General features: G+C 43.1%; 1 protein-coding gene across 1 annotated transcript in view; it reads left to right on the top strand.

Moving 5' to 3' along the window:
* The window catches only part of Gxylt2 (glucoside xylosyltransferase 2), a 97,030-nt gene that overhangs the window by 37,469 nt on the left and 42,173 nt on the right, over positions 1-17,388 (top strand). The window contains exon 3 of the mRNA XM_021165390.2: positions 5,895-6,026. Within this exon, the coding sequence (XP_021021049.1) occupies positions 5,895-6,026 (132 nt within the window). The remainder of the gene's footprint in view (positions 1-5,894; positions 6,027-17,388) is intronic.

Raw genomic sequence — 17,388 nt, 5'->3', positions numbered from 1 at the left:
AGAATCGCCCAGAAACACACAAGCCAGCCAGCCTGGAATATAGGGGCAGCAGCAACAGGAGACTGCCTCACAGGGCAGAGGGGAGAGTCATGAAAGTTGACTTCTGACACGCCCCCCCATGCGTGTGCTCTGGCATATATGTGGCTCCTCTCTCTCCTGCATGCATGTGCACACCGACATGTATGTATACAGACACACGCACGCACGCATGTACTCACATGCACAAAATCTGGAACAAGAAGGGCTGCACTTTGAGGGGAAAATGAGACAAAAAGAAAAGAACATAAACCCCAGGACCTGCCAGGGGGTCGTGGCGCACACCTTTAATCCCAGCACTTGGGAGGCAGAGGCAGGCAGATTTCTGAGTTCGAGTCCAGCCTGGTCTACAAAGTGAGTTCCAGGACAGCCAGGGCTGCACAGAGAAACCCTGTCTCGAAAAAAACAAGAAAACAAACAAACCCAGGACCTAAGTTCCACCCGAAAACCCCTGGTGGAAAGGAGAATCGACTCCCAGAGGTACAATCAAGTGTTTAACCACCTACGCACACCTTCATAAATTCATGAACAAACCACTCAAGATTGCCAGTATTTCTGGGCCCTGCTGAAAGACTGCCAGAGGGAATGAGGGTCTTTAAGAAGGAAAGGGAAGCAAGCCAGAAAAAAAAGTTTAGCATAGCTCAGTAGCCACATTTGGATCATTGCAGAGGGAAGTCCCTAGGATGGGTTTTCTTGACGGTCTTTGATTGGGTGAGCGTAAGTAGCGAACAGTCCCTAAGGGTTAGTTGCTATTTTCAAATTGGCCTGGGATGTAGCTGTTTAAACTAAGTGGGTCTCCTTGCTTAGGTAGAAACCTGGTATGTTGGACTTGATATAGGATCATAGCCTCTGTTTTTACCGCTTTTCCATTGCTGAGATAAAACACCATGACCAAGGCCATTTATTAAAAGGAACGGTTTATTTGGGCTTACAGTTCCCAAGGAGTAAGAATCCATTGTGGCATGGCAGCACAGACTGGATCAGGATGCTGAAGACTCACATCTTAAACCACAAGCCAAAATGGAATGGTGTCTGACTTTAAAACCTCAAAGCCTGTACCTAGTGACACACCCCCTCCACAAGACCACACCTCCTAAACCTACCCAAACAGCTCCACTCACCGGGGACCAAACATTCAAGCATCTGAGCCCGTGGGGGACATCCAAGCCACCACAGCCTCCCAATTAACTGTTTTATTAGAAACATAATGGTTAACTTCTCAACAGTAACACTGGCTAATCCATAATGAGATAATACCTTCCAAATGCAGAGAATAGATCAACTTGGGTCGTCTTCCCTGGCTAAACTACATACAGAGAATGAAATCATTAATCAGCAAAAGACCTTCACTTAAGGAGACTTTTATAAGATAAAGTGGAAGAATGGTGATTTTTTTAAAAAAGCAATGCCTAAGTTGTAGAGTGAATGTTAAAAATCAGACTGAAATATATCATCTGAATCACAGTTAACCATCCTGTGAATCCTCTGTACGTCAGGCATATGACAGTAGTTAGCATCTGATTTCATACGGATGCTGAGATGTTGACCAGAAGTACTAAAAAATGTGTGATATATAGAATATGGAAGTAGGAAAAGAGAGAAAATCTTCATGTACAAGAAACCAAGACTGGAGATGGGGAAGAAACTCAAAAAGTAGAAGAGACTTAAACATGCACTGGAATAAGGGTAAATGAACTGAGACTTCTCTCCTGAAGACAGGGTTTCAGAAAGAGAGATTAGATAGATGCTGAAGCTCAAAGTCAGGAAGACCCTCACACATTCTCAGAGGGCTAAGTTATGGCTCAGTCTGTGCCTGGCATGGGTACTTGTGTTTGCTAAGTCATCAGTACTGTTATACTAAGCCAGTGGGTCACAACCCCTTTGGGGGTAAAAACAACCCATTCACAGGTGGGCTTTTCTAAACCCTGCATGTCAGATATGTACATTATGATTCATAGCAGCAAAATTATAGTTATGACGTTTGCAACAAAAATAATTTTATGATTGGGGGTCAATCACCACAACATGAGGAACTGTATTAGAAGGCCGCAGCATTAGAAACGTTTGAGAACCACTGTCCTAAGCGCATATGTGGGTGTCAGTTCTCCTGAGCCAGTGCACTTGAATGCAGTGTTGATGCTGGCGTAAGTTCAGCTCAGTCAATGCCCATCATTAATCACTGTCAGGTGCTTTCAACTGCCATTCAGTAATCTTCAGTCGCTCCCAATGTCTCTAAAAAGTTGGTGTTTATAAAAATGATATGTGTACATTTTAAACAAATAACCAGGAAATGTGTGAATCCCAAATTAAAGAGACACAAGCACCACAGTAGTGCTCAGGTGAACAATTTCCACATGTCTTTCTATTCTGTGTCCGTGCTGGCTAGTTTTTTGTCAACTTGACACAGGCTAGAATCTAGGAAGAGGAAATGTCAGTTGAGGAATTGCCTCCATCAGACTGGCCTGTAGGCAAATCTTGGGGACTCTTGGTTGATAATTGATGCTGGAGGGCGTTGCCACTGTTGAGCAGGTGGCCCTGGATTGTGTATGAAAACAGGCTAAGCAAGCCATGAGGAGCAAGCCAATAAGCGGGGTTCCTCCACAGCCTCTCCATCAGCTCCTGCCTCCAGGTTCCCCACCAGAGTTCCTGCCCTGACTTCTCATCGTGATGGACTATTGTAAGCTTTAAACGGAAACAAACTCTTTCCTGCCCAAGATGCTTTGGGGCATGGTGCTTTATCACAGCCACGGAAAGCAAACCAGAACATATTCTTATATAGACGTCAGAAATTAAATCATACGCCATAGTCTTTCTTCTACCAACAACATGTAGATAATTAATTGCTTCCAAAGCAGGGAGGGGTTGGCTTTTCTAAAATTTTCTGCAAAACAGTGGCTATAGCAACTATTTCTTTACAGGCATTACATATCACAACTATGTTAGCTCCTGTTGTTAAGTGTAAAAGTAGCCATAGTCATGTGCACACAAGAGGGTGTGGCTGCACATGAGAGGGCGTGGCTTCACATGAGAGGGCATGGCTGCACATGAGAAGGCATGGCTGCATTCCATTGTATGTAGGGATACAAATTCAAATCTCAGGTAACTCTTACCTATCACAAAGCATGATTCTGTTTTGATTCTTTTAAAGATTTATTTTATTTTTAATTATGTATGTGCACGTGTGTCTGTATGTGAATATGTACACATGACTACAGGTGCCTGTGGAGGCCAGATGCATTAGATTCTCCCTAGAGTTATGGGAACCACCAGAGATGGAAACCACCTGATGTGGGTGCAGGTCCTCAGGAAGAGCAGTTTGCACTACTAACCACTGGGCCATCTTCAGTCCCCGTGATTCCTTGGACTACTTTAAAATGTTCTGCCTGGGTGTGGTGGGCTGGGGTATTGGTCTTTTGAGATCATCGTTTGCTGACTCTAGTTCTATGACATGGTCACTTAGGACTGCACTGTGTTCTGTTATTCAGATATACCTCATAAGTTTCCAATGACTTGTTATGATTATAAAATTGTTCACCAATACAAATAAAACTTTTAAGAAAACTTTTTAAAATTAAAAACTTTATTCTCCTCTTACACATCCTGACCTCAGTTTCCCCTCCCTCCCCTCCTCCCAGCTCCCCCAGATCCACTCCTCCTCCATTTCCTTTTAGAAAAGAGCAGTTTAAAGTCTTACAGCAATAGATGGGTTGTCACCTCGCAAAAAGGCCTGTAGGATCTTATGTGCATATTGCTAAGAGGAAGAAGGCAGCATTTAGTGAGGGACCCGTGTGAACCCAGTGACAGGACCTTCTGGAAAACAGGAATCAGAGGCATGACAACAGCGATGAGATCAGCGACTGCGTGGAGGAGAGTGGAACATGGTGAATGGATAAAAGGAAGGCTTTCTGGGGTGGTAAGAGCACTCTGTGTGTGCTGTCAGTGTGGAAACCTGCCGTAACACGTGTATCCAAACCCACAGAACTGTGACATAAGAGAGAACCTAATCTACACCACAGACTTCAGTTAATAGTGGGAATCATGGGGCTGGACGGGTTGCTCAGTGGTTAGGAGCACTTGTTGCTGTTGTGGGCTCAGTTCCCAGCACCCACATACTGGTTTGGAAACACCCATAATGCCAGTTCCAGAGGATTTAATGCCCTCTTAACCTCCACGGGCACCGAGTCCATGTGTAATACACATAACATGCATGCAGGCAAAGCAATCGTACACAGAAAATAAAATAAATTGTACTTTTCAATTTAAAAAGTAATATTGGCCCATCAGTTAAAACAAAAGAGCCAGGCATGTTGCTGCATGTCTTTAATCCCAGCACTCAGCAGGTAGATCTCTATGAGTTTAAGGCTAGCCTGGTTTAAATAGTTAATTCCAGGACAGACAGAGTGATATAGAGAGACCCTGTCTCAATAAAAACAAGTTGATATTTTTTTAAATAAAAATCAACATTGGCCCATCAGTTGCAGCAAATATGCTGTAGCAGTGTGTGCTGATACCCTGCGTGCTGATACACAGGGTGAGAGGAAGCTAATTGTTTACTTTCTGCTCTGTTTTTCTCTAAAGCTACAAGTACTATAAAAAAAGAATAAGTTCCATTAATCTTTATCTTTAACATATGCAGATGCAGAGATGGCTCAGCAGTTAAGAGTTGGACTCAGTCCCCACACACATGGCGCTCAGAGTCATCTATTCCAGGGCATCCGATGCCCTCTTCTGTCTCCTGCAGGCACCAGGCACACATGTGGTACCCAGACATACATGTAGGAAAACCACTCATACACATAGAAGAATACGCCTTTAAAATATTAACATATGCAAAAAAGAAACATATTCACTCTAAAGGTTCTGAAGAATGCAGAAATATTCACAGGAAAGGAGACCCATAAGCAGCAACTATAGAGGTGTCCACTTTTAATAACAGAATGCTGTCTGTCTAGATTTTCTCCACATATAGAAGACACATGCACAGGAGATGCTGATGTGGTTCAGTAGTGAAGAGCTCTTTCTGCTCCTGCAGAGGACTTGGGTTCAGTTCCTAGCACCCACATTGACTGGCTTATAACTGTAACTCCAGTTTCAGGGGATCTGATATCCTCTTCTGGTCTCTACAGACAATAGATACACCCATTACACATACCATGCACATGCATACATGCAGGCAGAACACTCGTTCACATAAAAATAAATCTTGAAATAAAGATGCATATATTTTTGCGATTAGATTATTATATTATATTAATGCGATCTGCATTAGAATTTTTTTTGAGACAGTATTTTACATAGAGCAGGCTACCTGCAAACTTGAGGTCCTCTTCTCTCAACCTCTCGAGTCCTGATATGGCAGGCACGTACCACTACACTGGATCCTATAATGGCTTTACATATATCAAATAGAAACATGCAGATCTTCTTTATTCTACACCATTTCACTGTGTAAGTCTACCATAACTTTTACTTTCCCAATTCCTAATAAATTGATATTTAGACTCCCACGTTTTGTTACCACATACTACACTGTGATGAAAGCCAGCGTACCTTTATCTTTGGGATCTTGTTAACCAACTTCTGAATTGTTCTGAATTGTCCTCTTGGCGGTTTATCCGAGTTTATATTCCCTTTGGCAGTGTTGTGGACCAGTCTCCCAAATCCCTTGCTAACAGCAAATGTTATTTGTTTTCAGTCCTAGCAACATTATAGGAAAATGACCGTTAGAAGCAGTGATGAGTCTAGACTCCCCCTGTGAATTGCCTGGACGATATCCACTGTGCCCGCCAGAGGCCTCTCAGGTGTTCTCTGTTTATCCCGGTGTCTTACCACCTGTCTGTGTCTCCCCTGTTTTGCAGTTGCGCCAGTGGCCCGACTCCTATACAAAGAAGTTTGAGCACAGACTCTACCCTATCACTTTTTCCGTCGGAAACCCTCAGGAATGGAAGAAACTATTCAAACCCTGTGCCGCCCAGAGGCTCTTTCTCCCGGTAGGAACCCTGTGGTTTACAAGATGTAGCTTGGGAAAGACTTCCACTTGAAAACAGTGAAATCAGCTGAGGTGGGGGATGGGGTGGGAGGATAAAAGTGCCCCTTTCCTTTCTGTGGTTGATGTCCTCAGCCTGCAGTGTGCAGACAGAAGTCTCCTCTAGTCTCAATGGCTTTCCTGCAGATTCTGGGTCTGAGAGCATCCAAAGCATGCCTTAGACAAGAGACTTGGTGACTGGATTTGCCATTTACTGCTTTGTGAACCTCAGGCACAGTTTCCTCCTTTGCATGGCTCACAGCACTTGGCCAGTGTTAGCTTCTATTAGCAGTTCTCAAACAGCCACCACCACAACTAGATGTAGCCAGATATTCACAAAGGGTCCAGCGTTCCGGCTTAGCCTTTCAGTTTTGAAATTTTTTTTAATTATTTATTTATTTATTTATTTATTTATTTATTACATGTAAGTACACTGTAGCTGTCTTCAGACACACCAGAAGAGGGTGTCAGATCTCATTGCAGATGGTTGTAAGCCACCATGTGGTTGCTGGGATTTGAACTCAGGTCTGGGAAGAGCAGTCAGTGCTCTTAACTGCTGAGCCATCTCTCCAGCCCTTGAAATTTTTAATAGGACATTTTTGTTTATTTTGTTTTTAAAGATTACTAATGTAGGCTGGGGCTATACTTCAGTGATTTGTCAACCATGCACAAGGCCCTAGCTGGGTTTAATCCCTGGTTGTACAGAAAAGAGAGAGGGAGGGGGATAGAAAAAGAGAGAGTAGGAGAACACAAAAGGACACATCAAAACTGTATTGAATTGGAAGGGGAATGCACTGTGAACTACAACCTTTATATTTCTGTGGGATCCCTGCCTTCCCATAGACATTTGATATAGTGGCAATTAAGTGACAATGGTCCTGCTCCCTAGACCTTAAGTCTGACAGGAGCTTAAGTCAAATCAGGACTGAGGTAGAGAGAAGGCACCATGGCTGTATGATATCCTACTGTGTCCTGGAAGAGATCTTAGCGACCACTTGTGGCAAGACATAAATTAAGTGAAGTTACTGGGTGAGAAAGGTTTGGGGAGGAGGAAGGGAGGGAAGGAGGGAAAGAGGGAGGGGAGGCAAGGGAGAGGTAGGTTCAGGCAAGAGAACAGTGTGTGGGAAGAGACATGTTTCCCAAAATAAAGGTTCATGGAACTACAGTAGAGACGAAGATTGGGTTGAAGATGTAAGCAGGGCTCGACCTGCAGGCTCTGAAACCCCCTTGAGATGGCTGCTGTTTACTTAAAGGCAGAGGGGAAACACTGCGCAAATCTAGAATGGAAAGTGGATGGCCTGATTTGTGGGTTGCTTAAAAAAAAAACTGTTAATGATAGATTTGAGACCTACTTGATGAATGTACTTACCAACTCATGCTGGAGTTGAAGTGAGAGGGCCGGGAGAGGGGAGGGTTAAAAGGCATTTCATCCATGTTTTGGTTGATTCAGTTCCAGTTGTCAATATCTAATACCTACACAAAGGGAAATTTCTCATAGTGCTCTGTCTAAGAAATAGATAGTGATATTATATAGAAATTAGGAAATCTGCAGGACCAACAGTTTAGGCAAGGAAGTTGAAATTGCATGGTGGCATGGTGTTTGATTTGGAGGTGCCTAGGGTTGTGGGAGGGGGCAGTGCTTCCTATCTGTTGATTTGGAAACTCTAACTCTAACTGTGAGTGATAATCTTAGTATTTCCAACACAGAGAAAGGCACAGCCTGGGCACACGGCTGGTGCCACTCTGCTGCCTAGGATCGCCACTTATTTACTTCATTTCTTTAAAGATGTATTTCATTTTTATTTATGTGTGTATATACTGCATGTGTGTACATGCCCACAGAGGCCAGAAGAGGACATCAGAGCCCCTGGTGCTGGATTACAGGCTGTTGTTGTAAGCCTCCTGTCATGGGTGCTGGGAACTGAGCTCAGGTCTTCTGCAAGGGTAGTGTGCACATTTGACCACTAAGCCATCTCAACCGACTCAACTGCTGTTTAATTAAATGACCTGTCTCTACCACATGCAGACCCATCTACATCAAGTGAGATGAGTAATTTGTACAAAAACATGGCTGAGGAATGACTGCCTGAAAATGGGGCTAACATCTCTAGAATAATGATGCCCCTGTAATTGTCATCTGAGGTGAGAAGTGATACCAGGGCTCTGCTTTTCGCTCTATTTAAGACAAAGGGAAGTATTCGAAAGCCAGGGTTGCTGTTGGGAAATTGTCTACCAACCCTATGCAAGGTTTGAGCAACTCAATGGAAACACATTTGTATTCTCTCTGACCTTGAGTTGTGACTTTATTGCCCTACTCAAGCAACACCACCCAACCAGGCTCATTCCTGGATGTGAATGATTCATTATAGCTAAGTGAGATGTCTGCTTTGAATGACAAATGGATGTTAGTGTTCCTTATCTGCTTCTGGTAATGGAAAAGCAGCCCTTCTTAAAAATAATAAAGAGAGATTGTGGCTGACAGGATGCTTACCTTCTCCCAAGTCCTATATCATAATGACAGACTATGAGCATGGCTTTGGGGAGCATTGTTGAGCGATAGTGACCTTCAGGGAAGTCCCATGAAACCCCTCTCTATGATCCCAAATCTGATGTGCTGCTAAGGCTGCACATGGGAGAATGGAGTCCTGTGATACAAGCATTCTAGCAGGTGGCTGGGAAAGAACCACGGATTTGGCCATCTTCTGCATAGTGAGTGTTTGGACTCTCGGCCTCCAGATGAATATGCTATTTTAGAAGGTTCTGGAACTAGTGTGTGGACTATGCTAGAGGAAGTGGGTATGGGGGTGGGCCTGGTGGGCTTTTAGCCTGGCTCTATGCTCTGCCTGTTCTCTGCTTCCTAACTGCAGATGCAATGTGACCTTTTGTGTTGAGTTGCTTTCTGTCCTGCCTTCTCCACCATGAGGGGCCTATGTCCTCAAACCATGAGCCAGAGTAACCCAGTCCTTCTTTTGGTTGCTTTCATCGGGTGTTTTGTCACAACCGTGAGGAAAGTAACTAGTTGGCTTATCCCTCACACACACACAGTAGACACCCTTTCTTCACTAATATACATCTCTCTGGATATGACAATAAGTGTGTATGGTATATGGACCAGTGCATGTGTAAGGGTGTACCTGCTGGTGCTCAGGTGTGGAGGCCAGAAGACAACATTGTGTGTCCTGCTTGATCGCTCTCAGCCTTGTTTCTTGGAACAGAGTCTGTCTCTTGGAACAAGACTTGGAGCTAGTAACAGTGATCCTCCTGTCTCCGATGTATGCACAACCACACCCAGCTTTTTATGTGGGTCCTAAATCTAACTCTTCCACAGCAAGGACTCTTACCCACGGAGCCTTCTCCCCAGTTCTCAACTAATACTTTACCATCAGAGAAAAGATGTTTACATCTCATGCCTATCGGATACTGACACACTCTTAAGGGAATTCAAATTTTATCAATGCTTGCTTTATGAAGTCCTAGAGACCAGTTTACCTTTCTTTTTCTTTTCTTTTCTTTTTTTTTTTTTTAAAGATTTACTTATTTATTATATGTGAGTACACTGTAGCGGTCTTCAGACACTCCAGAAGAGGGCGTCCCATTACAGATGGTTGTGAGCCACCATGTGGTTGCTGGGAATTGAACTCAGCCCCAGTTTACCTTTCTACTTCTGGGGATAATGGCCCAAGGGGTAGGGCTGTTGTTGGTGGAGCTACACTGCAGGGGGTTTGACGTTCTCTAACGTGCATCTTTCTTCCTCGAAGTTTGGTACTTTAAAGTATCCCAAACAATATGCCAACTGCAAATAAATCAAATTTGATTAAAGAACAAAAAACAAAAACAGGCTAGAGAGATGGCTCAGTGGTTAAGAGCAGTGACTGCTCTTCCAGAGGTCCTGAGTTCAATTCCCAGCAACGACATGATGGCTCATAACCATCTGTAATAGGATCTGATGCCCTCTTCTGGTGTGTCTGAAGACAACTACAATGTACTCATATAAATAAAATAAATCAATCTTTAAAAACAAAAACAGGAAGCCCTTTATTCTACAGAAATAGTTGTCTCGAATGATTGCAGACCATCACCCTTCCCCAGCCAATGGGAAGTTGCAGTGTTTTTTAACAGCTGCACATATTGCTACCCACTGTGCCCATTGGATCACAAAGGCTCCTCGGGAATGCAGGTGTGTGAGGATCATAGTAATATTTAGAATGCGGCAGAAGTAAGTGAAGAGCAGGCTGTTCAGGAACTCGATTGGCCAGGAGCACCTAGCGTGGTAGGAACATGCTACGCAGGCTTTCCTGGAGGAGAGAGGATTTGATGGGAGTTTTGATTGATAGGTTCCTAGTTACAACAACATCTGATGTCTTTCTTGGTGATGTCACAGCAATGCAAACTGCAGCTCTTCTGCCAAAGGAAATAGGAGATAGTTTATTCTGAGCCAACGACTGTGAAAATGCCCCACAAACATGGACTCGGGATGCTCTGGAAGGTGTGGTCCACGATGGAAGTGGCTACCCAAATTTTTGTAGTCACATCACAAAACACCTAAGCACGTTGTTGGGGACATGAGGCAGGCAGACTACAGTACAGCAGAGAAGTCTCTGTGATGGGTTTCCGATGACATCTGATGGTATTCTTAGTTTGGGTGCTTGGGTTTGGTTCTAATGTTGTCTGTATTTAATTTGGCTCCCAAAGGCCATGTTCCCAGACACTGAGGGTCTCCACCCCAAGTTAGAATTGATTGGCAATGAAGAATTGCCATACAGCCAATGGCTGGGCAGGTAGACTGAGGCAAGACCTAGACATTTAAGAGTAGAGGGAGAGATTGCAGTGATGGGGAAGATGAAAGGCCAGACCTAAAGGACATGTGAGATTCAGGAAAAGTGGCCACATGGGTCACTTCCCTAATTATGTTTGGGGTAGCAGAGATGAAATCTAGATTTTAAAAGAGGTTAACTCAGAAGTATCCGTGGTGGTGGTGGTGGTGGGGTGCTAGCAACAGAAAGGATAAGAACTGCCCAGCCAAGGCTGGCAAGATGGCTCAGAGATTAAGAGCACTGACTGCTCTTCCAAAGGTCCTGAGTTCAATCCCAGCAACTACATGATGGCTCACAACGATCCATAATGAGATCTGACACCCTCTTCTGGTGTGTCTGAAGACAGCTACAGTTTACTTACATTTAATAATAAAGAAATCTTTGGGCCAGCCGGAGCGAGCAGAGGTCCCGAGTTCAATTCCCAGCAACCATATGATGGCTCACAACCATCTGTACAGCTACAGTGTACTCATATACATCAAATAAATAAATAAATAAACAAACAAATAAATAAATCTTAAAAAACAAACAAACAAAAGAACTGCCCAGCCTTTGAGCTAGTCAAGACAAGTGCATGTGTGTGTTTGTGTGTTTCATTCCCGAATCCAGATAACTCCTGGGCAGGTTTGCGCATGTAACCAGCTGGGAGCCAAACCTATTTAACTAATTACCACTACATTTGAGTTGTTAGAACTTAGTTATAGCTGAGTTAAGCTTGCTAGTGCTTTTCTCTGATAGTCAAAGGGATGTTAGGCCAGAGACAGAGGTGGGTGATGAAGAACAATTAAGGGTGCTAACCATGACACAAGATACTGTTGGTTCTGATGCACAGTCTTCCAAATCTCCACAACCAGGAAGTTCTACTTGATCCCTGGGTCTGCAAAATCTTTACCACAAATGTGGTTTTTGCAGAGAGCTTCAGTTCAGGCCCCATTGCTTGCACACGCATCTGCATGCTTGGCGGGAGTTAGGATGAAATTGCTTTCAGACCTGTCTGCAGGTTTATCCTGAGCACAGTCTGTCTCCAAGTTACTCCCGGTAACTTGCCTCATTTCTTAAATATTTCAAAAAGCAGTGCTAAATAAACATATTACATGTGTCATCTATATCACATCGGAGGGAACAACATGAAACATTTCCCTTGTCCATTTACAGCTTGCTAAATGGTCTATAACTGGTTCCAACGCGTGGGAATGTATGTGGTGTTCTAATGAGCGAGCCACAGGCTAATGGAAAAGGTGACCCGTTAGATTCGTTTGAACTTTTTAAATGTATGGTCAGACCTTTGTTATTTCCAGTGTCACACCTCTGCATTTTAGCAATTAACACTGAGACACCTGGGAATCAGTCCTGTGGCTATGAACACACATTGACAAATGTATAAGGATGTATTAAATACCTTTGCTAAGAGGGATATTGGAATCACCTTCGGTGATGCTTGCAATCTTACCAAGTAACACTAGGCCACGGAAGCACTGGAATGAGCCTTGCTAGCAAAATGGTTGCGTTAATTATGAATAAGCTATGAAGAAACTTTTTTCAGTATCACTGTTTATTCACATATGACTAAAGATTTGGCATTCGGAATATTAATTCCAGCTCTTGGTTACATGTGGAAGACACCTACCTCTCTAGCTGTAGTGGTTCAAATGAGAAATGCACAAACACACCCGCCCCCTCCCCCTTGACTTCTGTATTTGAACACTTGGTCTCTACTTGGTGGAGGGTTAAATGGCAAAGCCTTGCTAGAGGAGGTATGTAACTGGGGGGGGGGGTTAGTGTTTCTAATCTTTTCCCACCTCCTTTTCATCCTGCTTCCTGCTTTGTGTGGGGGATTCGAGCTCTCAGCTTCCTGTTCCTGCTACCATGCTTCCTTGCCATGATAGAATCTTATTTCTCTAGAACTGTAAGCAAAAACAAACCCTCTCCTCCATAAGTTGCTTTTGGTTATGGTATTTTATCACAGCCACAGAAAATAGCAATTACATAAGCTTAGGGAAAAAAGAAATTTTGTTGGTTAATCTGAGAAGTCCAGCTCAGAGGGCTAATTCTAAGCATAGCTAGATCCAGGGGCTCATGTGACATCATCAGGGCTCAGCTGTTGTCTCTAGAGCCTTTCTTTGTAAGCCTCATTTGCTGAGCCAAAAGATTGCTCAAGATAGTCTACAAGCTTAACAGCAGCAGTGTCTAAAGAGCTTGCCATTCAACACTTGGGGAGCAGAAGCAGGTAGATCTCTGTGAGTTCAAGGCCAGCCTGGCCTACACAGAGAGTTCCAGGACAGCCAGGACTACATAAAGAGACCCTGTCTCATTGAAAGAAAAAAAATTGCCAGGACTTAAACATCCAAACTGGTAGAATGGGGAACTCTGGGAAATTGCATCCCAAGAAGCAAGTAGAACTGGTGGGAGTTGTTTTCTAGATAACTGTCTAAATTATCTGGACTAAAGAAATAAAATATTTGTTTAATAAAATGTATTAAACTTGATAAGAAGACTCCAGGACACATTTTCTCCTCTCCCTTTCTGCCAATGACATTCCCAGTATTTAGGTGAACTGAGGCAGGTATCAATGTGGGATTGGTGATTGTGGTGGCAAAAGTTGTGATTGCTGGGGCAAAAGTAGCTTACATTTGGTAAGTGTTTTCGTTAAATCTGCTATTTTAAGGCCTAAGGCAGATGATGTCTGGTGATTAACTCCTGCTGTTCAGCAGCAGGGGATTAAGAAAAAAAGTTTAATTGTTAGGGCTCTTTCTTTCTGGTTCCAGAGCCCCTACTCCTGAGTTGGTTAACTCTTTATGAGACAGAGAGGAAGAAGAGGAAGAAAGAGAGAACGGAAGGCCACACACAGAAAAAACACATACTCTGGATGTAATGGAAATGACCACTCTCAATTTTTATTATTGCTTACAGCTTTTTATGGCATTGAGACAAAAGGCTGTCTGTATAAAAAAGAATTACCTTGTGGATAAATTATTACATAAAAGGGGAGTTACAGAAGGATGTCAATAGTAAGTTCAAAGCAGTGCTCTGTTCTGTAAGCTCATTATAAGTTCAAAGCAACAGTTTCACATGGCCTTGCTGTATTATAGCACACACCTGTGGCTTCATCCTTGAACTTGACCTAGAATGAATGTTTTTCCTGGACCACATATTTGTTCCAAGCCTGTTTCTCTTCTTAGTGTAATTATGAAAGCCCATTATACTTCTTATTATGTATCCTTTACCTATTATTCTATGAGGATTCTATTTATTATTCTATTCTTGATTCTTATTTATTATGTCTTTCTGGCAAAACAACTAAAACCATCTCCTAAACTTTTTTTGTTAAAATTATTTGCATCATATTAGGAATTCTATAAAGTCATTAATTCATCTAAACAGCATTAATTTATGAAAGTTCATCTTCATGTTGATTTGCAGGAAATTTTCTCAATAGGGTGAGCTGATGCCCAGGAATCCTTAGGCTATGTAATAGTGACAGGAAAGGCATATCAGCAGCAAGAAGCAATCCTGGGATGAAGTCTCTAAGGACCCTGCATTCTCAGAGCTCACCCATTGCAGCCATGCAAAATGGTGGGCCATCTCCCGAAAACTCACTTGCATGCCTTAGTCTTTCCTAGATGGCTTCTGGCACTCTTCCAGCTCACTGATAGAAACTCAGTTCCAGGCAGGCTAGCATGGGGGTCCCTCTTTCTCTTGCTCCCAGTATCTTCTTAGGAGAGACAAGCCATCAACATCTTTCATTTCTACAGTCGTTGTTTTGAAAGAGTCTAAATTCCACAAGCCACAAAATCAACCTCTTTCTTCATTAAGAAGTGTGAGAGGTTTGCTGACAAAGTTTGGCAACCTGAGTTTGATACTTGAAACCTCACAAAGTGAAAGAAGAGAACTGACACATCAAAGTTGTTCTGAGACGTCAACATGCACACAGAAGCACACACATTCCCCACCAAACAATAATTAAATAGAACCCTGTTAGTGTCAGAATGAACATCACACCTTTGGCCTCAAAAGTTCAGTGATTGTAGAGCAATTTGTGTCCTGCTGAACTCTAAAAATATTGAAAATTTTAAAATTCTATGTTAGCAAATACTGAATACAAAAAATAAACAGGAACAAAAAAGGGAAAAGGAAAATAGTTTGCATAAATTCCTTGTACAAATGGCACTAAATGTAAATGGAGAAAACCAAAGAAATCATAAAGCAGAGATGGAGTCAATAAGATACTTGCCACCAAGCCTGATTACCTGAGTTCAATTCCTGGGATTCACATGATATATGGAAAGAATAAGTTCTTTCAAGTTGTCTTTTGACCACACTTATCTTATGCTTTCAAACACACACACACACACACACACACTAAATATACAGATTTTTAAAGCAAAAATTGTCAGAGTTGATAAGTATGGTCCAAATGTTTAAATAGACAGAAAGGATACATATTAAAAGATAGAAAAGGATATGCCATAAAACCCATCAAAAGGAGCTAAAATGTCACAAGAGGACTTTACAAAGTAAAGGGGAAGTTGAAAAAATGACTGGGCAAGTATAGGTGCTTGTTCCTGATCCCAAAGACCTGAGTTCAATCCCCAGGACCACCATGATGGAAGGAGAGAACAGACGTCTACAAGCTGTCCTCTGATTTCTACACATGTGCTGTGGTGTCTGTGCTCACACACATATACAAATTAAATTTTTTTAAGTGTAATAAAAAGATGAATACAGTTGTCATCTACCACAGACACACATAGTAGAGATCCTTTCTTAACGTGTGTGTGTGTGTGTGTGTGTGTGTGTGTGTGTGTGTGTGTGTGCGCGCGCACACGTGCCTGTGCGCTCGTGCTCAGGCGTGCATGCTCATGCACATGTATGGAGGACTCTGGGTGTCCTGCTCCATAATTCTCAGCCTTTTTCCCTTGAAATACTGTCTTTCACTGACCAGGAACTAAGCTGATGGCCAATAAGCCAATGGATGAATGAAGGACAAATGGCTGAATTAATGGCCCTACTTCTGGCCAACCTGAGCTACACCTTGCCTTACAAAGTGCATGGGGAAACTTTAAGAGTATCTTCAAATGCTAGCAGAGGATTTAAAGATAAAATGCTTCCTAAAGTGCCCAACCTTCAACCAACATCTACTCAGAAAATGTTAGTTGGATTTGGTTCTTGGGTATACGGGTATACAGAAAGGGAAAACCTTTGAAACTCAGTTGTATTCTGCAGACCTGCTGGTCCTTGTGTCCCGGTGACCAGATTTTCAGCAACTCGGGCAGAGAGCACATGCACGGTGGGTGGGGGGGCGGGGGCGGTTACCATCTGACTAAGACACTCAGTTCTGCTTTAAACAAAAGTTGCCATGGCCTCTGGGATACCAGTAAGGAAAGAGGGAACTTACTGGCTCAAATGCCAGCACCTGGTAAGGGACAGAAGCAACTGGGCACATGGGGGCAGATGGAAGATCTGAGGAAGCCATCATCTCAGAACACACGAGAGACACCCGATCCCTTCACTTACAACAGCCATGTGGAAAACGGGTGGCAGAGACAACAGTTGGCCAACACAGCTGAGAGAGTAAAACCAAGGGCCAAAGAAAAGTTTGGTGAAGCAGGGTTTTAGGGAGCCCATCTTGAACAAAGCCATCCTAGAGTTGCCTGGTGCAGAGGAGGTCTGAATCTTGTTTGTCAGGATGGTCAGTTCAGCAGATTCTATTTCATAATGAAAATATCTCGAAGTATTTCCCTGACACTGGTAGCCTGTCTTTTAGCATGCCATGGAAATGATATAAATACCATTATACTATTTGTGATTCCACAAGGGGGGCACAGGAGAGGTAACAAAAAAAAACATTATTTATGGCTTGACTCTTTTTTTTAAGATTTATTTATTTATTATATGTAAGTACACTGTAGCTGACTTCAGACACACCAGAAGAGGGTGGCAGACCTCATTATGGGTGGTTGTGAGACACCATGTGGTTGCTGGGATTTGAACTCAGGACTTTTGGAAGAGCAGTTGGCGCTCTTAACCACTGAGCCATCTCGCCAGCCCAACTTTTAACACCCTATTTTAGGCCAATAATTTAATAAACCATCTTACAAATCTCAAATCAAAAGTTAAAATGATGCAACACCATTTAGCCAAGAACAAATGCTAACTGGAGCTGGAAGATGCTCTGTGGGTAAAGTGCTCGCTGCATAGGTGTGAAGGCCTGACTTTGGGTCCCCAGATTCCTCACTGCTGGTGGGAGGGTACACCGGCAGATCTCAGGGCTCACTGACCTGCTGGCCTAGCTGAAACAGCAAGCTCCAAGCTCAGTGAGAGACTCTGTCTCTACAAACCAGGGTAGAGAATGACAGGGGACACTCAGTGCAGTCCTTGAGCCTCACACATGTCATCCCAGCCCTAGGGAGACTGAGGCAGGAGGTCATAAGTTCAGTCAGGGCCTCCATAGAGGTTCATAGCCAACTGAAAGCTAGCCTGGGGTACATAATGTGTTCCTTTATGGAAGAAACA

The sequence above is a fragment of the Mus caroli genome, unplaced genomic scaffold (genome assembly GCF_978045245.1).
Source record: "Mus caroli unplaced genomic scaffold, Mus_caroli_1 scaffold_7, whole genome shotgun sequence".
NCBI classification, from domain to species: domain Eukaryota; kingdom Metazoa; phylum Chordata; class Mammalia; order Rodentia; family Muridae; genus Mus; species Mus caroli.
This window is presented reverse-complemented; position numbering and strand designations above follow the sequence as displayed.